Source organism: Portunus trituberculatus, chromosome 41 (genome assembly GCF_017591435.1).
Source record: "Portunus trituberculatus isolate SZX2019 chromosome 41, ASM1759143v1, whole genome shotgun sequence".
NCBI classification, from domain to species: Eukaryota; Metazoa; Arthropoda; class Malacostraca; order Decapoda; family Portunidae; genus Portunus; species Portunus trituberculatus.
In genome coordinates this window covers 867269-891868 of record NC_059295.1, presented here as the reverse complement: position 1 = coordinate 891868, position 24600 = coordinate 867269, and the positions used below count along the sequence as shown (strand labels likewise).

Genomic DNA, 24600 nt, shown 5'->3' with positions numbered 1-24600 from the left:
TCATGAGCAGACAAAATTTTACACTCCTTGTTAAAATTTCGTTTTGTATTCAAGTTTGGTGATTTTGTAGCAATTTTTTTCTGCTTAGGGTAGCGCAAACTGCCTCCTCTACTCTAGGATACACACACACACACACACACACATCTCTCTCTCTCTCTCTCATCTTGGAAGAGAAATTGTACACTTCAATGAGAGAGAGAGAGAGAGAGAGAGAGAGAGAGAGAGAGAGAGAGAGAGAGAGAGAGAGAGAGAGAGAGAGAGAGAGAGAGAGAGAGAGAGAGAGAGAGAGAGAGAGAGAGAGAGAGAGAGAGAGAGAGAGAGAGAGAGAGAGAGAGAGAGAGAGAGAGAGAGAGAGAGAGAGAGAGAGAGAGAGAGAGAGAGAGAGAGAGAGAGAGAGAGAGAGAGAGAGAGAGAGAGAGAGAGAGAGAGAGAGAGAGAGAGAGAGAGAGAGAGAGAGAGAGAGAGAGAGAGAGAGAGAGAGAGAGAGAGAGAGAGAGAGAGAGAGAGAGAGAGAGAGAGAGAGAGAGAGAGAGAGAGAGAGAGAGAGAGAGAGAGAGAGAGAGAGAGAGAGAGAGAGAGAGAGAGAGAGAGAGAGAGAGAGAGAGAGAGAGAGAGAGAGAGAGAGAGAGAGAGAGAGAGAGAGAGAGAGAGAGAGAATTCTTTCACCCCTTTTCATATCAAGTTTCAAGCAAATAACATGTAGGTATCATATCTCTCTCTCTCTCTCTCTCTCTCTCTCTCTCTCTCTCTCTCTCTCTCTCTCACACACACGCCCCCTTGATCATCTTTCCAGAACACGAGAGGCACGCCTGCGTCTCCGTGAGCTACTCTGGGTTCTCAATACGATGTTTGGAGTCTGTTCTCCATCACCACAATCTCTGTCTTCTCTCTGTTCTGAGATCCTCTGAATCATTTTCCGGGTCTTCACTATTGCTGTCTTCGCTTTCTTCAGTTTCTTCCTCATAATCACTGTCACTGTAGTCAGGCTCAGAAGCACTGCTAAATAAAAATTATCTTTCTTGTTCCATAGTGAGTTATGAACTGCGACGTCCCTTCGCTCTTATCAGAGTGCTTTCGACATGGCAGGTCACTGGGGTTGCCAAGTGTCGCCCTCAGAATGGGAGAATAGCTTCATTACCCCTAAATATACAGAGCTAGTGGCAACACTACGGGTGGAAAAAGAAGCCAGATACTTCCACTCGCAATCTGACTCGAGAAACCGCGCGTGGAGTTCAAACATGAGGCGTGAAAATTCTTGATTACAGGAATGATTGCCGTTGCTACAGACGCAATGATGCAATCGTTCATATAAGATCACCGGAACATAAGGGTTAATCAAAGGAAATAGGATATACGAAACACCAGAAGAAATGAGTGAAATCATGAATGAGGGCTTTAAATCAGTATTTAATAAAAATGAGAGTTCACAAAGCCCAACAGCCAAACAACACAGGAAGGATTACAAGACATCGTGGTACAAAAACAGAAAATTTGAGAATTACTAGGAGAGGTGGATGTAAGAAAGGCAATGGGGCCAGATGGAGTGTCAGGATGGACATTGAGAGAATGTAGAGAACAACTAGTGGAACCAATTTAGGATGTAATTAACAACTCTTTAATGGAAGGGAAGGTACAAAAGGAATAGAAAAGAGCAAATATAGTCCCAATATACAAAGAGAGAAAAAGACTGAGCCCCTAAATTATAAACCAGTGTCACTAACTATTGTGGTGGGAAAAATCTGTGAAATTGTTATTAAAGAAAATGGTTAGAATATCTTGAGGGAAATGAAGTAACTAATAACTCACAATTTGGTTTCAGAAAAGGAAGATCATGCATAACAAATTTACTAAACTTTTATATAAGAGTAATAGATGAAGTACAAGGGAGAGATGGATCGGTTGACAGTGTATGTAGATATTAAGAAAGCTTTCAACAGAGTACCACATAGAAGACTCCTATGGAAAAGAGAACAAATGGGAGGAATAAAGGGAAATATCTTAAATTGGATGACAGACTAATCAACAGATAGAGAAATGAGGACAATGATAAGAGACATCCCATGAAGCTGGAGTAAAGTAACCAGTGGCATACCGCACGGTTTAATGTTGGCACCAATTATGTTCCAAGTAAAGGGGAGACTCAACACTCGAAGTTAATCAATTCCAAATGGCTGTTTGAGTATCAAAAAGTTCAACTATTGATATCTGAAAATCAGGTAATTCATTCTCATCTTAGCAAAACCTCAAGTTTATACAAATTTGTAAGTAATTTTTTTCTTTATATATATAATTTTGATTTGTACATACCATAAGTGAAGGCTGATTATGGATAATGTAGAAGAGGAGGGGAGAAGGATGGAGGTTGTCAGAGGACAAGTCACTATCCATGAAAACATCTGCTAAGTTTTTTCCTGGTGTGATTCCTGTGAACCCACTAGTGAAGGGTTGTGGCTCACTAACACTTCAACTCTCATTAGATTCATTATTTTCATCACTAATAAACTTCTTCGGTTCCACTTTAAGTTTCTATATGAAAAAAAAATTATAGACAGAAGGCAGAAGAATGTTTTCCCATGGGTGGGACTAGGGATCCGGTAAACTGGAATACTGTACTGGTATTTTACTTCAGTATTACCAATAATACCAGTATCAGAACGGGGCAATAGCAGCAGCGGGCAGGGAGAGGCCCGAGCTTTGTTTACAACCATGTGTGCGGCACTTTGATTACCAGATATTTTCACCACAAATAAGCCTTTGGTGTTGATGTAAGAACACACAAGAATGTTATTCTGACAACTGAGGCAGCACAACTGGAGGAAGGGGGAGAGAGAGGCCAGGGAGCCTTTGTTTACAACCGTGTGTGTGGACATTCAATTATCAGGTATTTCTTTAGTATTAAATCAAACTTTTGCATTCGAGTATTGAAAAGTTTGACTATTAAGACATTCAAGTATGGAATCTCCACTGTATGTGTCATACAAGAGGATTAAAATAGCTACATAAATTTGTTTGCAGATGATGTGAAGCTTTTGAGAGTAATAAGGATCATCAGTGAGTGTATGGAACTGCAGAAAGATATTAAAAAGATCTGGAAATGGAGCCAAAAGTGGAAATCAAAATTTAATACCAGGAAATGCCACGTAATGGAAATGGGTAAAAGTAATAGAAAACTTACGTGGGAATATAAAAAGGGAGAGGACATTATAATGACAAAGAGTGAAGAGAAAGACTTGGAAGTGATTATATAAGACATCCTAACTCCAGAAAGGCACATAGTGGACTATTTGTTTCAACATAAAAGACATTAACTAACATCAGGGTGGCACTCAATTACATGGGTAGGAGTATGATGACAAAGATAATAATCACTATGACAAGACCTAGACCAGAATATGCAAACAGTGGTATGGTCACCATATAGGTAGAAAGACATCAGGAAACTAGAAAGAATCCAAAGGACTACTACAAAGATGGTCCCAAAAATAAAGGATCTTTCCTATGAAGAAAGATTAAAGGAGATGGAACAACCAACTTTGAAGGATAGATGGGAAAGAGGAGACATAATAGCAATGTACAAGTTAGTAAACTGTATGGAAAAGATAGATAGACAAGACCTGGTAACACTGATGGAGGATGGAGATAGACGAACAAGAGAACATTCCAAGATCATGAAAAGTCAGTATCTGAGGAACATTAAGAAGTACAGTTTTCCACATAGGATGGTGGACATCTGGAATGGATTAAGTAAAGAGATTGTAACAGCAGAAAGTGTGCAAAAATTTAAGGAAACACTGCATAAATGTAGATATGGAGACACGTCAATATGAGCCCCACTCGAACCCTGTAACATACAACTAGGTTAATACAATAAGGAGGAAAAACAACTGAGCTATTAAATTACAGACTGGTGTCACTTACAAGTGTTGTGGGGAAGTTATGTGAAATAGTTATCAAAGAAAAAGGGTTAATCATCTGGAACAAGAAGTAGTTATATTGAACAGACAATTTGGGTTCAGGACAGAATGGTCATGTGTGTCGAACTTAGTAAGTTTTTACTCAAGAGTAATAGAAGGACTGGAAAGCAGAGATGGATGGGTGGACACACTATACCTGGACATAAAAAAGGCTTTTGATATAGTCCCTCATGGCAGACTACTTTGAAAACTAGAAAATATAGGAAGGAACTTTGTTAGACTGAATAAGGGAATACTTGAAGGACAGAGAGATGAGAACTGTGATCAGAGATACATACTCATCTTGGGGTAAAGTAACAAGTGGAGTGCCACAACAGTCAGCGTTAGCCCCCATTATGTTCCAGATATAGGTAAACGACATTCACAATAAGATAAACAGTTATATCAATTTGTGTCCTGATAATGCAAAGCTACTTAGAGCACTTAAAACCCAAGAGGACTGTTCGCTGTTGCAGGGATATAAACAAAATCTACAAATGGAGTAAAAAGTGAAAAATGGAGTTCAACGCCACAAAATGTCATGTAATGGAACTAAGAAAGAGTAAGAGAAGATCAGTATGGAGCCGGTATGGAACTATCTGATGGGAGAGGAACAAATAATGAATACTAAAGAAAAAAATTTAGGAGTGATTATACAGAAAAATCTCAACCCTGAAAAACACATAAGTAAGATATTTGGATAAGCATATAAAATGCTGACTAATATAAGAGGGGCTTTTCAATTCATGGACAAATATATAATGAGAAAAATTATTACAAGCATGATACGTCCTAAGCTGGAATATGCGGCATTAATGTGATCACTGAGCCCTAAAAAAGATATAAGAAGATTACAACGGATTCAGAAGATAGCTGCAAAGATGGTGCCAAAACTAATGGACCTAACATATAAAGAAAGGCTGAAGGAAATGAGACTGCCAACCTTACAAGATAGAAGAGAACGAGGAGACCTAATAACAATGTATAAAATAGTAAATGGCATTGAAAAGATAAGACAAGGAAGACCTGGTGCTGGTGACAGAAGAAGCTGGAAGGACAAGAGGACATGTCAAGATTAGGATGAGGCAGTGTGTGAAAGATACTGGAAAATACAGTTTTCCACATAGAGCAGTGGAAAAGTGGAATGCATTGAATCTTTCTCTTTAAAGTTATGCACATATTGTGCATAACTTTAAAGAAAAATTGGATAAATGGAGACATGGAGACAGGACACTATGAGCCCGACTCAAACCCTGTACAATACAAGGTAAATACACACAAATGAGAACAGTGATAAAAGGTCAAGAATCAAAATGGTGTAGAGTTGTAAGTGAAGTTCCACAACGAACAGTCCTGGGGCCAGTAATGTTCATATTGTATATTAATGATATGGTAGAAGAGGTGAACAGTTATATAAGCTTATATGCAGATGACACAAAGTTACTGAAACAAGTAAAAAATTACATGGATTGTGAAATGGTACAAATATTTGAATATGATACATGAGGGAAACAAGAAATGGGAAATTAATTTTAATGCAAAAAAAGTGCAAAGTGATGGAAATACGAAAAGTAAGAGCAGACAAGATCTTACATTATGGGAGGAGTAGAAATTCAGAAAACAAAAGAAGAAAAGACCTGGGTATTACAATAAATGACAATTTATCACCAGAAAACATGTAAACAATATAGCTGGGGAACATATGAGTTAAGGCGGGTTCACCAATTTGCAACTGAAATTTCAAGTAGGTAGAATTTCTGACTGAATATTGGTGCATAACAACTGGAGAAACCAGTCGCAAAATAAGACCAACATGTTGGTCTTGTTCAGTCAATTTGCAACCTTATTTACATTGTGATGTCACAGAGTAAACTTTAACAATGTGCTGTCGATATAGAGAAGATGTTAAGAGTTGGTGAGGGAAAAAGAACACATCTGGGACCCCAGAAATTAACTATTCAAAAAAAAGCTTGCACAAATTGTTGTTTGATGAAATAACTGCCACTCTCCAAGAACTGTTTCCCTCAATGCAGGGTGTTGTTGGAAGTGAGGATTGAAGACTTGTCAGGATTTAGTATGACTACAATTGTGCATAATCTTAAGATAAGTGTGTGGTAAACACTCCCTCCTTTCTTTCTTTTTACTTAGCTAGGGATGTATCCACAGGCATTTTCTTTTCTACTGACTCTTCCAGTATGCCAAAAGAAGAACAACCACTGCTTAAGCATCACTGGAGGAAGACATCTTGGCGGGTAGCTGTTTGTTTACATTCACTTCCCACCAAGACGCTAACTAGTTGATACTTTCCAGTTATCATGTGTAATGTTTTCCGACTAAAAGGGCTCAGTCAATACTTCTAGCGACTTGAATTTCAGTCGCAAATTGGCATATGTGAACCCGCCTTCACTAAAGCCTAAGTCACACGACGCGACTTCGCTCGCCACTACTTGTAGCAGCGAGTACCCGCCAGAGCGAGTACCCGCCAGATGACAGTCGCTGCGACTGAGCTGGTCACACGAGACGATTTCACTTGCCGCTACTTGTGGCAGAAAAAACAAATCTAAAGAGGTCAGGTGATGAAATCATTAGATTTCTGTATGCATCCTTTAAGTTCTTTATTTTCTTTTTCAAATTCTCTTCACTATGTATCTCAAAACCAACCTCAATTAGTTCATTAATCAAACATTTAAAACTGTGCTCTCTTGCATTTTTCTTCATATAGTTTATATTATTTGTGTCCCACAAACCTTCATAATTTCTATAAATATCAAGAAATCTAATGATTTCATCACCTGACCACTTTAAATTTGTTTTTTCTGCCATATTTGATTTGTGGGGAAACAAACTGTAGTCACTTTGTAACGGTCACTACGCGACTGTGTGGTCACATGAAGCAACTATGGACTTCTAGTAGCCACGACTAAGTCACGTGATCATGAAATCGCTCGCTACTGGCAAGTAAAGTTGAACATGTTTAACTTTAGTAGCGGCGACTATTTTTAGTCGCTAGTTGGATGTGCTACTGGCGACTAACCGGTCACACTTTGCGACTAGGCTGCTACTACTCGCCGCTACTGCAGTAGCGGCGAGCGAAGTCGCGTCGTGTGACTGAGGCTTAAGAAAAATTAAATGGGCATTTACCTACATAGATGAAGAGATGATGAAAACAATAATAGAATACATGATTCAACCTAATCTAGAAAAGACTGCATTTATATGTTCACCACACACAAAAATAGATATAAGGAAGATAGAAAGGATTCAAAGAGCTGGAACCAAAATAGTTCCAAGTTTGGGAGACCTAATTTATGAGGACAGATTAAAAGATTAAAACTTCTAAAATTGCAACAGAGGAGAGAAAGAAGAGACTCAATTGCTACATAAAGGGTATAGAAAAGGATAGACGAAGTCAAGAAAGAAGACTTATTGGTGTGGGACTCAAAAAATACAAGGGAACACAGCATGAAATTGGAAAAAAACAAAAAAGGTGTGTAGAAAGACATTACGAAATACATTTTTCCAAATGAAAACATAGCAATACGGAACAATTTGGATGAAAAAGTGGTTCAAGCAAGAAATATCATGATTTTAAGGTTAAATTGGATGACTATAGGTATGGAGACAGGACAGAATGACCATAGCTCTTTTCCTGTAAGACAACTAAGTACACACACACAAATGGGATGCAGCCACTTTTTTCACTACTGTCATACATAATGATATGATTTTAGTGAGAAGGGCAGGCTGCAGCCACCACAGCTGCTATACACCATGATGTGAGTTTAATTATAAAGGTGCACTCCAACTGCCATCACCCCTGTTATAAACAAAGATGTGAGTGTGGTGAGAAGGGCAAGTTAATCGCTCCATTATATATAATTTTTTCCCACTTATTTCATTAAAACTCTAACATGAACTGCATCTAATATTTGCTGATAGGAAAACTGTACCCAAGTGTTAGTGGTGACCTAACTACACATTAGCTCCATGTGAGAGCAATCCAAGCAACAATTCCTATTTAATTCAAGTCTCAGTCATATGACAGACCAGTCTCCCTTATCATATGGTGTGAATTCTTCCCTCAATGAGATAATGGGTTCCAAATGCTACATGATGATCATGTCTTGATGGCCCAAAGATACTGTGTAATACTACATAATCAGCAACCCCATGGGAGAAGAATCCAAGCATCTTTAAGTCATGACAAAAAGTTAGACAGCCAACCAAAGCTGTGCCTGGGAGCATGTGACTATAATAGCACAGCCTGTTGACCAATAGAGTGATATAACTCTCAAATTAAGTAGGCATGAAATATATATATATATATATATATATATATATATATATATATATATATATATATATATATATATATATATATATATATATATATATATATATATATATATATATATATATATATATATATATATATATAATATATATATATATATATATATATATATATATATATATATATATATATATATATATATATATATATATATATATATATATATATATATATATATATACAGTAAAACCTCAGCTCATGACCATAATTAGTTCCTAAATCCTGTTCATCACCCGATTTGTTCGTCCCCTGAATCAATTTTTCCCATAAGAATGTATTGAAATACCATTAATCCGTTCCAGACCAAAAAAATAAATCATACTTTTGTCCATAAAACCCATTCAAAATAGACATTTAATGTATGCATGACATGAACGAAATAATTATAGAAAGCCTAAATTGTTTTACTTACCTAAATGCTATCAAAATTATAATAAAATTAATAAAAAAGAAAAGATTATTTACTTGAGAGACTGGACGTTGATGGCATGATGGAATGGAGGAGAGGAGGATGGGGAGGAAGACAGACAAGATCCGAGAAGCCAGTCATGAGAGAGGACTTTGGATGTGCACAGCGTGCCAGAGCTACACAACAGCTGCGTAGCGTCACAAGTCAGTGCCGCTATGTGGCGCCCAGTTATAGTGAACATCGGCGTGGGAAACATGGAAAGATTGCCAGTCTTCGTCTCTGCCTTGGAAGACCCTTGCCTGCTGGGGACTGACTTCCTCACACATGTGGGAGCAAGTTTGGACTTCCAAGAAGGGAAGTTAAAGGCACGTGGCCAGGAAGTTCCTTTGATCCTCGGAGGTGATGCTCAGTGTGAGAGGAGCGGGCAGTAAGGCGGTGTTCCTTGCCAGGCGAACAAGGAAACAGCTGCGATGGACGTGCCACAATCTGCAGTACCTGGACATGGCCAGGATGATGATGACAGCAATGCTGAGAGCCACCAGAGCAGCGAGGGGAACGCCGAGGAAGCTACAGTAGAGCGCACCAGTAACATCACCATACCCAGGAAAAACAGGAGAAAATCGTGGTGGCATGGAGAGTATGTTATGTAATATTTTTCATATGTTCCTGTTTCTATTTTCTTTTGTGCTTATATTTTGTTTTGTTGTTGTGTGATAGTCGGGTTAGCTATCACACAAACGGCTCGCCTGCCGGCGAGCCGTTTAACCGCTTTTGTCCCCTGGGTCGATATATTGACAAATTTTTTGGTCGTCTCCCGAATTGTTCGTCCTTAGAGACGTTCGTCAAGCGAGGTTTTACTGTATGTATGTATACATATATATATATATATATATATATATATATATATATATATATATATATATATATATATATATATATATATATATAAAACTTAAGACATAAGACACATAACTCACAGAGGAAGAGCTCCTGGCTGGGTAGTGACAGATCCAACCATCTCTGCTGTAAGCAAAGCAGTGCTGCCTTGTGCAATGCCAGGTTTGATGTTCATCTCATCAGCTGATGAATTTGGAGACCCTCTAAAGCTGGCTCGCTTCTGAAGTATCTGACTAAGAAGTGCTCCCCGGCTTAAAGTTTGAGGCTTAGGTGCACCATCCCCTTGGTTGGGTGGGGATAAAGCAGCTGCCTCTCCACCAACACCTCTTGCTCCACTCTATGGAAGGAAAAAATAAATAAATGAATTAATTAATTAGTTAAAAAAAATTTAAATAAATAAATTAATTAAAAAAAATTAAATAAATAGATAATAATAATAATAATAATAATAATAATAATAATAATAATACAGCATGCAAATGTAAGCCATATTAGATTGATCACTTAGCAACAGCAACTGTCTCAATAATTTTGCAAACTAATAACAAGCTTTGTCTGTTTATGGGTTAAGAGAAAGGCCATGGCTGGAGTGGATAAACTGTGTGAAGAGAGCACATAATGTTTACATACAGTAAGTTAACAGTATTGTTGAACAAAAAGCATGTCATCACAATAGTGAAAATATCCTACATGATTGCAGTAATAAAACAAGAGGTAGTGGTGCATTACTGAAAATGGCCCCATTTCAACATCAGTATTTCCTCAAATAATAATATAAATGGAAAATAAAATATAGCATCCTTGTCTATAATATGATGGAGCAAATCTTTGGGTGTATGAGTGAATCATTAAAATTAAACATCTGCAAGGTCTCATATTCACATTCAAGACACAGGGTGCTTTTTTTGTTATTTTTATGAAAAAAAAAGTGCATCTTATATGCTGTTAAATATATACATGCTGTCCATGAGGATAACAGTTCAAAAGACTTTTTTCTTTTCTTTCTTTTTCTTATGTAATGGCCTATAGCACCTGTAGGTATATTTGATGAGTACGTATGGGAAGCGCTATTCAGCTTCCAACCATTAGTGGCACAGGCAATTTTATTTATAGTGGTACCCCTATTAGGGTCCATATCACCACCCAAGTGCATCTTTGGTGTAACAACCTAGAACCTGGGTATCATGGTGACCAGTAGGTAACTTAAAACCACTTGACAGATGGCAAAGTATCAAGGTGGTACGTGGTGGGATTCCAACCTACACATGGATATCTACCTGATCTCACGCTCACCACCTATTCCACAACGAAACCATCTCCCCAATGTGCTACACTGTCTACCAAAATTTTTTAGTGCTTATATGTAGTGGAACCTTAGTTCACAAACTGATGCAGTTTGTGAACCAAAAAATCCTCAAACCAATAAGTTTTTTTCTCCTGAAATTAAAGTAAAAACAATTAATGTTTCAGTGTATGAAATACTGTATGGTTTTTCTACATGCAGTGGTGCCTCACGATACACATCTTGCAGTAACAGATTTCACTCATTAATGGACTGGTAAGGTACTAACCAATTTTTTTTGACCAGTGGCTTTTTTTCTTTTTCTACAAATCCATAGTTCCCACATAACTGCATTGATGAATACACATACAACACAACTAATAACCCAAAAAAGGCCTGTGTTTGCCCCCTCCTGGATGCTAGATGTCATTGTAACTTGTCTTGTTGGTCATGATTTACAAAACTTGAAATAAGGCAAAGAACCACAACTGCTTGGTTGTGGGGGTCACTGGGGTGATACTCATAGTGAGTTGTGGTCCTGGGTTGGTTGGATCCGTGACATGCTGGTGTGAATTTCTAGTCATGCCTTTCTGTTTGAATGTTGTTGGGCAAATAAGGATAATGACACTGCCATACTGAGAGAGAGAGAGAGAGAGAGAGAGAGAGAGAGAGAGAGAGAGAGAGAGAGAGAGAGAGAGAGAGAGAGAGAGAGAGAGAGAGAGAGAGAGAGAGAGAGAGAGAGAGAGAGGCCTATGAGTCAGGTATCCTCCCATTTTCTATTGCCCAGAGTCAAGAGAAAATTTCTTATAGTCAGCAGAGTTAGGTGAGAGGCTGGCAGCACAGATAAATTTAGTTAGAGAGTAACTCTGAAGTTGTAGCCAGATGATGGAAAACTCAGAAGATTCAAGAGTGTGGACATGAGAGCAAGTCAAGTCTTCACACAGATAGACACAGCATCTGGTTTTGGAATGAACATGAGGATAGGCAAAGTAGGACGGAATAGAAAAAGGGCTACTATGAGTTGCCTTAGACATCTGTGTTTCAGTGAAGAAAGGAATATGAGGTTTAGCAGAGAAGAGATAGTGTTCTACTAGAGATTGAAAATTAGACCAGACTGCAAATGTTGCAGAAGTTAATGGAGAAAAATAATGTTTAGAAGTAATTTTCTTCTTTACTACAGTACTAATACACTTATGCTTCTAGCTGCTATTATAACCAAACACTTCTTTTCCTTCTTAGGTGGCATAATGGTAGCTAAATCAACACAAATGTGGTGGAAAAAATGTTTTGAATATGTACTGCATTTTTACATATAGTTTATACCAAGATTCCCAACACATAACTGAGCATGAGGTTCCATGGATTGTAGGTAATGTGCATTTATACCTCAAAGCATCATTCATAAATCAAGCTACAATTTGTAAGTACAACTAATTCATGAACTAAGTTCTTTGTGATCAGGGGCATTCCTGAATAAAAGTTCTATTGTACATGTATTTATACATATGGTGAGCCCTCAGAAATAAGAACATAATAATTCCTCCCCACTAATATAGAATAATATCCAAGCTTTTGGAAGACTGGTTTGTGGGATTAAAGTGATAAAGCACCTTTAGCCATTTTAGCATCTGTTTTTTATGGACAGTAAGCATCCTCTGTCATATATATTGCTTTGTGTTCCTCCTTAATTAGATGCTGTTATGTAACACCTACAACATCTGCAAATGTATTGTGAAATAGTGGAATGAGAAAAAGAAACACAATGAACTAGTAGAACCCTCTTGAAACAATGAAAAGCAGTACAAAAATAAAAAGAATAAAGAAAGAAAAGACTAAAGGCTGGGTCACACAAGCGACTAGTTGCCGCAATTTAATGCAGCAACTTTTTGTTTTGCAACTTAATGCTAGTTTTTGGTCACACGAGTCCAGCTGAATTTTACCTCCAAATTAGAAGCATTGCGTTTTGATCGGCACCAAAGCCGAACCGTATCTGACGTAAACAAACCACACAGCCGGTCCTCCTCAGTCCCATCAACAACACTGAAGATGGACGAGGATCTGGCTCTTTGTGTGGCAGCAGCTTGCTTAGTCAAAATCAAGCAAAGAACCAAACGGAAGCATCTTTGGAGTCGTCCGTGGTTTCAGAGGAGGGCAAAAGAAAGTGTAGCTTTCCGCTTGCTTAGAGAACTGAGGGCAGAAGACCAAGCAACGCTCACACACTTGACTCAACTAACCTAATATCTAACTAACCAATATCAAAATGGTGCATTAAATAAATTACAGGCAGTAGGTAGGGGCCATACAAACCAGGCAAAGAATGTCAGAGACATGTTGAGTGAATATTTTAATGATGAAGGTAAAGTAGGTTGGCAAGCACATATGGCAACTATGCACTAAATTGAGGGTGTGTCCCCAATTTACCATCTACAGTATAACGGGTATTCTTAACTTTATATTCCATTGGAATTTTTTTTTTTTTATGTAATATCTTAATAATAATAATAAAAAAACAGGGGCGGGGGTTTGTTTGCATATAATCTCTTGAAACAAATGAAAAGAATTTATAAGATTTCCTATTGGAATTTTTGTTTGTAATTTTGTTTTGGAATTTTTTATGCAATCTCTTCACAAAGACAGAGAGCTTACTTGATTTTCTATAAGAATTTTTGTGTATATGTAATAGCTTAACAAGGATGAAAAAAAAATGTTTATATGTTCTTTAATTTTGATTACATTATGATTTATCAAAACAGAAAAAAAGGATAAGAGGAAACACAATATATTACTGGCCAAAAAATCTTATTATTCAGACTTACCAGATTGAGTTTTATATTTCCCTGCAGCTATATTTTTTTTTAATTTCTCTTATATCCTCAAAAATCTTCTGCATGAGGTCAAATTTAGCCTCAACAGGGAAAAACTCAACTGCACCTTCAACCATATTTGATATAGCAATATCAAATTTATTGACAACTCTTTTCTTTTCTAAATAACCATCAATATTCTTGAGTACATAATCGGCAGAGTCCTCCTTTGCTTTCACTCTACGTGGATGTGCTGGTGTGCCTTTCCTTTTTGATGGTGTTTCTATGGCTGAAGGACTGCAGGAACATGAGGATGTAAGACTGTTGGGCACAGATATGTCTGAGCTACTATTTGATGAACTGTAAACTGGAGCAGTGCTACTGGACAGCAGAGATCCAAGATGGCCTGGCTCGGTAGACAGTTTAATCCCCAATGGTTAGTTGGCAAGAGGCAAGTTTTCTTGAGTACATATACCCTTCATCTTCAATAATGCAGCCGTCATCTTCCAATGTAAATATCTGTTGAAGAAAATGGAAAGTCATGTAATGTATTACTTTAATACAACAGTGCGACAGCCTAAACTAACAAACCACTCAAAAAGACAGTCAGGGAACTTAATCATTGACTGGTTCAAGAGCTACGTATTCATAGAGGATATACATTTATGGATGGGGATGATAGATGGAATTACTGTAGGTAGCTTTCCTCATACAGGGACTGCCATGTCTAGGCCTGACAGCCTCTTGCAGATACCCTCCTTTCTTATGTTTTTATTACATTAGTGAACTATTTGTTTTTGTGCTTATTGCCTGTTTTGTCTTAGGTCTTAAAATACCTCACAATATATGTACAGTTTCTTATTAAATGAATAAATATACTGACTGTGTCTGCAGGAGGCAACACATATGCTGTTGCTGGAATCGACCAAAAAGATTGCACTATCAAACAGCGACCATGGTTTCCCTGAAGATCCCTCCAAGCAACTGGGAACATTCTTAGTTTTGCTATAGATTCTCTTCAAGTACGTCTGCAAATTCTTGAATTTGGCTTGAACATGAACTGGAAACAATAAGACAAATAGGTACTATTTTAACGGGTCTTGTCAAGAGGAACCCAAACAATGACAGCTCTCCACGACGGCCCTCCTCCGGTAAAATCTTGACTAATTTAATTTAGTTTAGCTCTTCTAATCTTGCTAACTGCATGCCTCCCTTCTTCCTGTGGCCTTGCTGCACAAAGTTTTCTTCTTCCTCTCACCCTATTCTGTACAACTCTCTAATGCAAGAGTTAACCAGTACTCTCAATCATTCCCCACTACTCTGTTCACCTCTTTAATGAAAGAGTTAACCTGTATTCTGTCATTCACCACTACCCTGTCCACCTCACTAATTCTGTCATTCACCACTACCCTGTCCACCTCACTAATGCAAGAGTTAACCAGTATTCTAAATCAAATAAGTTTTGTTCCCCTTGGCTAGTTTTTCCCTATTATGTAAAAAGGCTAGTCTAGCCTAGCCTAGCAACATAAGTGATTTGCTACAAATAACATTTGCAGAATAATTTGAAAATCATTTAAAAATCCTATAGTAAAACATTATTTTGGTAAATTTGCAGTTCCAACCAATATACCCTATCTTATATTTCTTTTTCCATATGCCTAACATGCTTGGGGCCCTCCTGGGAAACCTAGCCTAACCTAACCTAACCTTAATATTAATTTCTGATAGAGTAAAATGGGGTAAGTCTTTAGGACCTGCAAGGGGACTGGCAAATAAGTGGATCATTTTTAATTTTATGTTCCCCTTGGCTAGTTTTCCCCTAATATATATATATATATATATATATATATATATATATATATATATATATATATATATATATATAAATTGTTAGCCTAGCTTAGCCTAGCAACATGAGTGATTTGCTACAAATAACATTTGCAGAATAATTTGAGAATCCTTTCAAAACCTATAGAAAAAAATTATTTTGGTAAATTTGCAGTATCAATCAATATATCCTATCTTATATTTCTTTTTCCCTATGCCTAACATGTTTGGGGCCCTCCTGGGAAAGCTAACCTAACCTAACCTTATTATCAATTTCCGATAGGGTAAAATTACGGGTTAGAAATGCTCATAGAAGTGTGATCTAGACCGTGAGAATGTGTATAGATGTGTGGTGTATTGGTTGAAACTGCAATAATTCCAGAATCTTGTGAAACTTGACCCATCTAGACCGTGAGAATGTGTATATTTAACTCATCTACTTTTTTCAAGAAGAATTATACATGTTTACTTTATATTGTAAATGTGTATGACATATCTTATAACGCTAGGGAAAAGTAAATAAATGAAATTACTAACCTCTTATTAGCCCAGATAGCTCAGGGTACTCTGCAAGTAACTCCTCCACCACAGCATTGAAGGCACCTTGTTTCACCTTGGTTTTGGAGTACAGCTGATCTCTGGGGTCCTAGAGATATCTTCTGTCCCTCACTAGTTCCATCAAAGAACCTTCAGAAGCACGGCTCCATGGAAGTTTGGAACCCATATCTTCACAATTTGAATGAATATTGAGACCCTTGGACTGCACGGGTTTGTGCCAGAGCGGTAGTGATCGGCTTGTGGTGTATTTCGTTTTTACGGAGTAGAAACTATTTGGACTGTCCTGTAATTGATTCTTGCCACCTTATAAATGTTTTTTTCTATTCCCAATCTTTAAAGCAGAGCTTATACAGGGGGGGCCAAATCAAATGCCCAAGTTTTGATAGGCTATCAGGAAAAGTAAAACAATACTTACAGAATTATTTGTTGTTTTATTCCAATCAGTATACAATGCCGTTTGTGTGATCACTTTTTGAAGATGGCACCAGGAAGATGGTGGCCATCTGTAGCGATGCACTGTTGAAGGCGATGTCTGAAGTTTTGGCTGCTTTTTGGCACATCTCAAGGGGTATTGCAGCGATTTCCTCCCGAATTCTCATCTTCAATTCTTCCAAATTGTGTGGCCGACTTCTGAACACTTTCTCCTTGAGATATCCCCACAGGAAAAAGTTGCAAATTCTCAAATCAGGTCACTCGACATCACCTCACCGAGAGACGAGGCATGCCGGGAACATCTGTCGCAGTTTGACCATTGCAACTTGAGCAGTGTGGGCTGTTGCTCCATCTTGTTGGAACCAGATGTCTCCCAGATTTGTTTCCTCACTTAACTGCTCAAGTTAAATTGCGACATGTTCCCGGCACGCCTCGTCTCTCGGAGGGGTGATGTCGAATGGCCCCCACACTCACCTGATTTGAGCATTTGCAACTTTTTCCTGTGGGGATATCTCAAGGAGAAAGTGTTCAGAAGTCTGCCACACAATTTGGAAGAATTGAAGATGCGAATTCGGGAGGAAATCGCTGCAATACCCCTTGAGATGTGCCGAAAAGCAGCCGAAAACTTCAGACATCGCCTTCAACAGTGCATCGCTACAAATGGCCACCATCTTCCTGATGCCATCTTCAAAAAGTGATCACATAAACGGCATTGTACACTCATTCGAATAAAGCAACAAATAATTCTATAAGTATTGTTTTACTTTTCCTAATAGCCTATCAAAACTCGGGCATTTGATTTGCCCCACCCTGTATGAATAGTAAACATTGAAAAATATTGGCAGTACTATTCTGGCTTCTATCAAGAACCCGCAACTACACACGCGCAAACTCGTCAACCCCAAACATCACAATTAGTTGCCAGATTTGACCTTTTCTCCGAGTTCCAGCAACTTATTCCTTAAATAGTTTCTCGTGTGAGCGTGCCTTAAGTGGTGGTGGTGGTGGTGGTGGTGGTGGTAGCAGTAGTAAGAAATAGGGAAAGAGATACATGGGCTGTTGAATACTTTACTTCCTGACCAATTTTGCTTACAGCTTCTTCAGAGGAATTAATAGTTCACAAGCCAACCTGCACAATATATAAAGGAACCTGAAAGAGAGTGCCAATTGGTCCCTGGGTCATGCATCCCATCTCCTGCCTGAATTGCTCACTGCTGCTACCTTTGTGGAGGACTCTGCCCATACAATGTCATCAGGCTCTCTTGTTTATGTTCTCTTTGTTCAGGTATAATATGAAAAAAAAAAAAAAAAAAAAAAAAGAAAGAGAACATAAACAAGAGAACTGACAACATTGTGTGAGCAGAGGTTGTCACAGAGGTAGCAGCAGAGAGGAATTCAGGCAGGAGGTCAGGCAGGAAGCAGGAGGTGGGATGCATGACCCAATCAGTGCTACTCAAACCATCTGTGACTCTCCAGGTTCCTTTACATACTATGCAGTTTGGCCTGCAAGCCATTGATTCCTCTGAAGAAGCTGTATATGAAACTAGTCAGGCAGTAAAGCACTCAACAGCCCATGTATCCCTTCCCCCACTTTCACACAAATTGTTACAATGTTCTTACAATAATACCAATAATAATAATAATAATAATAATAATAATAATAATAATAATAATAATTACTATTATTATTATTATTATTATTATTATAAGAAGAAGAAAAAGAAGAATACAAGTGAAAATAGAGGCCATGGAAGATGGCAAGGAGGATAAATGGAGTACCTGTGTGAAATAGGTAGTACTAATAGGGGCCTAACATATCACCATCAAGGCAGTGCTTGGACAGTTTCCACTCCGGGTACACACAAGAACATGACAGATGAGCAAGTCACCATAAATTAAACTTACTGAAGTGTCTAACACTTTTATAGATTTTATATTCCCAACCCTTTTACCTAATACAATTAAATTACTCACCTGTAATGGAGGAACAACTGCTTGTGGAGGTTCACTGGAAGTGGCTTGCTGAGGTTGCCTAGCCTTGTTTTCCAGAGCTTTCATTATCAGTGCTCCTCTGCCACCCAGAGTGCGTTTCTTTGTGGAATCTTCCTCCATCTTTCACAAGTGCTGAAAATTAATATTATGCAAGATTAAACAGTATCATAGCAAGTGAGAAAATTTAACCCTCTCTTTCCTTAACACAAGCATTTCTGATTTTTTTCTGTATACTTCCCACTTAATTGCCTGAAGGGAGGGAAAGTCTTCTCATATTTGCACCATTTAGTTTAGTTTGTCCTCTGATTAATCTTGTTGCTGATTAGACACTGCTCTGCATAGAGGCCACCCTACACCCCTTGTCTTCCCATACTGCCACAACCTGACACTGCTGTGACCTGATCTAACCTGGCCATGTGGGCTGGAAGCTCAGTCCTGGTCCTCTCAGCCTTGGGAGTGGGAGTGTGGCCAGCATTTCTGCTTTATCTCTGTATCAGTATTATATTTAACATACATCTGCCAAAACGATAATTACTCCCAGTGAGGTCTAATAGCACTGGTTCAGGGGGTGCTGTGAACTTATCATTAAACCAGCTGTGACTTCACTGAATGTTTCCTTTTGTGTCTCACAATACAAGGGGGCAGTAATAGCCTGTCCTCTAAAGACAACTCTCTTCCTTCACACAACACTGCATGCATCTAACTACACACACACACACACACGTGGTAGCTCAGTGGTTAGAGCGCTGGCTTCACAAGCCAGAGGACTGGGGTTCGATTCTCCGGCTGGGTGGAGATATTTGGGTGTGTCTCCTTTCACGTGTAGCCCCTGTTCACCTAGCAGTGAGTAGGTAAGGGATGTAAATCGAGAAGTTGTGACCTTGTTGTCCCGGTGTGTGGTGTGTGCCTGGTCTCAGGCCTATCCGAAGATCGGATGAGCTCTGAGATCGTTCCGTAGGGTAACGTCTGGCTGTTTTGTCAGAGACTGCAGCAGATCAAACAGTGAAACACACACACACACACACACATGAATGGATGCTTTCGGAAGGTATTCACAAAGGAGACTGCTTTTGACAAACCACTGGTAATGGAACAGAAAGGGATTATGAAGGAGTTTCAAGTACGAGTAACTGTGGAGGAGATCAAGAATATGATGGGGAGTTTAGAAGTGAGAAAAGCTGTGGGACCTGATGGGGTATCAGGATGGATTTTAAGAGAATGCAGGGAGCAACTGGCAGAAAAAGTTTGTGAAGTAATTGATGCCTCATTAAGGGAAGGTGTAGTGCCCCAAGACTGGAAAAGAGCTAACATTGTCCCAATTTATAAATCAGGTAACAAGAGAGACCCATTGAACTATAGACCAGTGTCACTTACAAGTGTGGTAGCTAAGATGTGTGAGAGGGTGGTGAAGAATAGATGGACAGACTTCTTGGAGAAAATGACATACTTTGTGAGTGTCAATTTGGTTTTAGAAAAGGGCGTTCATGCACGACAAACCTGATATGTTACTATTCGAGGGTGATAGATGTAATACAGGAAAGAGATGGTTGGGCTGATGGAATATATCTGGATTTAAAAAAGGCCTTTGATAAGGTACCACACCGGAGACTGATCTGGAAACTTGAAATGGTAGGAGGAGTGCATGGCAGTTTACTAAAATGGATGGAAGACTTTTGGTAGGAAGAGAAATGAGAACAATAATTAAGGACAGACCATCAGAATGGGGCTTGGTGGAGAGTGGAGTTCCACAGGGATCAGTGTTGGCACCAGTAATGTTTCGGTCTACATAAATGACATGGTGGATGGGGTGTCCAGTTATGTGAGCCTATTTGCAGACGATGCAAAATTGTTAAGAAAAGTGAGATGTGACAAAGATTGCGAACTACTCCAGGAAGACTTGGACAGAATATGGAAATGGAGCTGTACATGGCAAATGGAGTTCAACACGACAAAATGCAAGAAAATAGAGTTTGGCAAGAGTGAAAGAAGAATCAGGAGTATGTACAAGATAGGAAATGAAGACATAAAACCAGTCATGAAGAAAAGACCTTGGGGTGACAATTACCAATGACCTATCGCCAGAGAGACATATAAACAAAATAATTGGAGAAGTATTGAACTTATTGAGGAACATAAGAGTGGCGTTCGTATATTTAGATGAAGAAATGATGAAGAAAATAATTACTGCAATGATAAGACCGAGGCTTGAATATGCAACAATACAGTGGGCTCGAACTTAAAGAAACACATAAGGAAACTAGAGAAAGTACAGAGGGCTGCAACAAAATGGTGCCTGACTTAAGAGATTTGACTTATGAAGACAGACTGAAAAGAATGCAACTTCCGACCCTGGAAAACAGAAGAGAAAGGGGAGACCTGATAGCAATATACAGAGTGATGATTGGCATGGAAAAATGGATAGGGAAGATCTGTGTATGTGGAATGAAAGAATGTCGAGAGGGCATGGGAAAAACTAAAATGGCCACTTATAGGAGAGATGTGAAAAATATAGCTTCCTCATAGAAGGGTGGAAGCATGGAATAGTTTAGACGTGGAAGTGGTCAACGCAAGGAATATTCATGATTTTAAGAAAAAGCTGGACATTAATAGATATGGAGACGGGACAACACGAGCATAGCTCTTTTCCGTATGTTACAATTAGGTAAATACAATTAGGTAAATACACACACACACACACACACACACACACACACACACACACACACACACACGGGACATCGTCGATGGCGGAGGTGGTCGCTGAGCTCCAGAGCAATCATCTATAATTCTACAGTTACCTAAGAGTAACCAAGGTGGGAAAGGAGCTGGTAATGTTTGTCCCGTCTCCATATAGTCATGTTAACTGTTGATTAGCAAAATAATGTCCAGTGAAGGTAAATATAAACTGTAGCCTGCGTTTGAGCCATCAGCTGGTTTGTTTACATCTGCGCAACATGGCGGCCGTGAACTCGAAAGATGAATCAGACTTCACAGGGTTTCAAGGAATAATGGAGAAGAGCGCTTATGTGAAGAAAATTCTGGAGTTAGAAGGTAAAATTGAAAACTGTTTGAAAAGTATGAGGGCCTGGAAACGAGTTATGACAATGTAATGAGAGACTGTGCCGATATGAAGAAGGAAAATGAAGCACTGAAAGAGGAAGTTAAGCTAATTAAAGTGAATTGCGAAAATGTGGAGAATCTCTAGGAAAAGTGATGGAGAAGCAGGCTGAATGGAAAAAAGTCAGGAAGTGGAAAGAAAGGAGGTAAATTACAAAGTTGCAAGTCTGGAAAAGGAAATCAAAGAGTCTGGGAGAAAACTTTGGGCCTTGCTGAAATTATAGATCAACAGATCATAGAAGAGAAGATAGCTGAGAAAGTGGTGAAGGTTATTAAGTCAAATGAGACATTGGTGAGGGAAACTGTAGACAAAAAGAGATGTGTGGTGATATTTGGTGTGGAGGAGGATAAGACACCGAGTAAAATGGAGAGAGAGAAAACATAAAAAGGTGATAAATAATATCATTAATGTGGTGCAGGAGGAGGAAAAGACCTAGTACAAGAAATAGAGGACTTCCATAGAATTGGAAAGTTCACAAGAGAAGGTATGAGGCCAATAAGAATCAAACTTAAGTCACAAAAGGATGTAGATGAATTGGTGGAGAAGTCATGGAGGCTAGCCCAGCAGGAAACAACAAGGAAGATTTGGTTGAGAAGAGATCTCGGTGAAAAGGAAAGAGAAATGTTAAATGAGTTGAGAAAGGAGGCTTTGAAAAAATGAAGAGAGGACAGAAGAGGAGAAGAAAGAGTTTTTCTGGAGAATCTTGGATATGAGACTGAGGAAGTGGTTCATAACCCAGAAAAGTACAGCAAGAAAGGACTAAAGAAACTTACATATGAGCGAAATGTAATGTATTCCAACATAAATGGAGTGATATCGGGATTTTAGAACTCAACGATTACTTGAGGGACAAGAACCCAGATATTGTGGGTCTTACTGAAACAAAACTGAGAGAGGAGAAGACCTGATGATGGTTGGAGAAGGAAATATAATGTTTGGAAAAGAAATAGAGTAGGTAAGATGGGAGGAGGAGTGATGTTGCTGGTTAAAAAGATATAAAGGTGGATCAAGTGAAAGAAGGTATGGGAAAGGCAGAAGTGCTAAAGATCAGAGCAGAAACTAATGAAGGAAAAAGAGGCACTACATAGTGGTGTACGTACCACCTAAGACAAATGCATGGTCAGTACAGGAATATGAAGAAATGATAAGTGATACAGGAACATGTCTGGAAGAAATGTTGGGTGGCTGTGAACGAACTATAATGATGGGAGATTTTAATTGTAAAGAGGTGTGTTGGGAGGACTGGTCAATGGAAGGATCAGAGACAACATGGGGAAATACACTATTGACACTGGCAATGGAAAATGTGTTAACTCAGTGGGTCAAAGAAGATACTAGGTTTGGAGGAGAGGGAGCATCGTCAAGACTGGACTTGGTCTTTAGTACAGAGCCAATGGTCATTGAGGAGATGAGGGTGGAGTGCCCTTTAGCAAAGAGTGATCATGCAGTTTTGGAGTTCAAGGTGATAGATGAAGAGAAATCTAGAAGAAATGAAGAATATAAAGTGGGAAGATGGAATTATGCCAAGACAGATTTTGGAAACCTAAAGAAATTCTTTCAAGAGACAAATTGGATGAAATTCAAGAGTGCTAAGGAGCAAATGAAAAGTGGAAGGAATTTATAAAATATACAAAGAAGGTGAGAAAAATTTGTACCAATAAGACAACATAGAGAAGTTGGAAAGCAGGACTGGTTTAACGATAGATGTGAAAAGGCTAGAACAAGAAAAGAGGATGCATGGAAGAGGTGGAGAAGGAAAAGACGGATTAAGCAGTGGGAAAGTTACAAAAGAGCAAGAAATGAATATGTGTTGATTAGAAGAGAAGAAAGAAAGAAACAAGAAAAGGATATAATTGATAAATGTAAAGACCAACCAAGGCTTTTTACAGACATGTGAACAACAACATCAAAAATAGAGAAAGTATTGAAAGTTTAGAAGTAAATGGAGTATGCAGTGAAGATCCCAGGAAATGGCAGAGGCTATGAATGGATGCTTTCGGAAGGTATTCACAAAGGAGACTGCTTTTGACAAACCACTGGTAATGGAACAGAAAGGGATTATGAAGGAGTTTCAAGTAACTGTGGAGGAGATCAAGAACATGATGGGGAGTTTAGAAGTGAGAAAAGCTGTGGGACCTGATGGGGTATCAGGATGGATTTTAAGAGAATGCAGGAGCAACTGGCAGAAAAAGTTTGTGAAGTAATTGATGCCTCATTAAGGGAAGGTGTAGTGCCCCAAGACTGGAAAAGAGCTAACATTGTCCCAATCTATAAATCAGGTAACAAGAGAGACCCATTGAACTATAGACCAGTGTCACTTACAAGTGTGGTAGCTAAGATGTGTGAGAGGGTGGTGAAGAATAGATGGACAGACTTCTTGGAGAAAAATGACATACTTTGTGAGTGTCAATTTGGTTTTAGAAAAGGGCGTTCATGCACGACAAACCTGATATGTTACTATTCGAGGGTGATAGATGTAATACAGGAAAGAGATGGTTGGGCTGATGGAATATATCTGGATTTAAAAAGGCCTTTGATAAGGTACCACACCAGAGACTGATCTGGAAACTTGAAATGGTAGGAGGAGTGCATGGCAGTTTACTAAAATGGATGGAAGACTTTTGGTAGGAAGAGAAATGAGAACAATAATTAAGGACAGACCATCAGAATGGGGATTGGTGGAGAGTGGAGTTCCACAGGGATCAGTGTTGGCACCAGTAATGTTCGCGGTCTACATAAATGACATGGTGGATGGGGTGTCCAGTTATGTGAGCCTATTTGCAGACGATGCAAAATTGTTAAGAAAAGTGAGATGTGACAAAGATTGCGAACTACTCCAGGAAGACTTGGACAGAATATGGAAATGGAGCTGTACATGGCAAATGGAGTTCAACACGACAAAATGCAAGAAAATAGAGTTTGGCAAGAGTGAAAGAAGAATCAGGAGTATGTACAAGATAGGAAATGAAGACAT

General features: G+C 38.7%; 1 protein-coding gene across 1 annotated transcript in view; it reads right to left on the bottom strand.

Annotated features, from left to right (window-relative positions):
• LOC123517159 (piwi-like protein Ago3) overlaps nt 1-24600 on the bottom strand; it is a 269657-nt gene that overhangs the window by 175939 nt on the left and 69118 nt on the right. Inside the window, exons 3-4 of the mRNA XM_045277139.1 lie at nt 18491-18640; nt 9694-9950 (exon numbers count right to left, since the gene is read on the bottom strand). Of these exons, the coding sequence (XP_045133074.1) occupies nt 9694-9950; nt 18491-18628 (395 nt within the window). The 5' untranslated portion in view covers nt 18629-18640. The remainder of the gene's footprint in view (nt 1-9693; nt 9951-18490; nt 18641-24600) is intronic.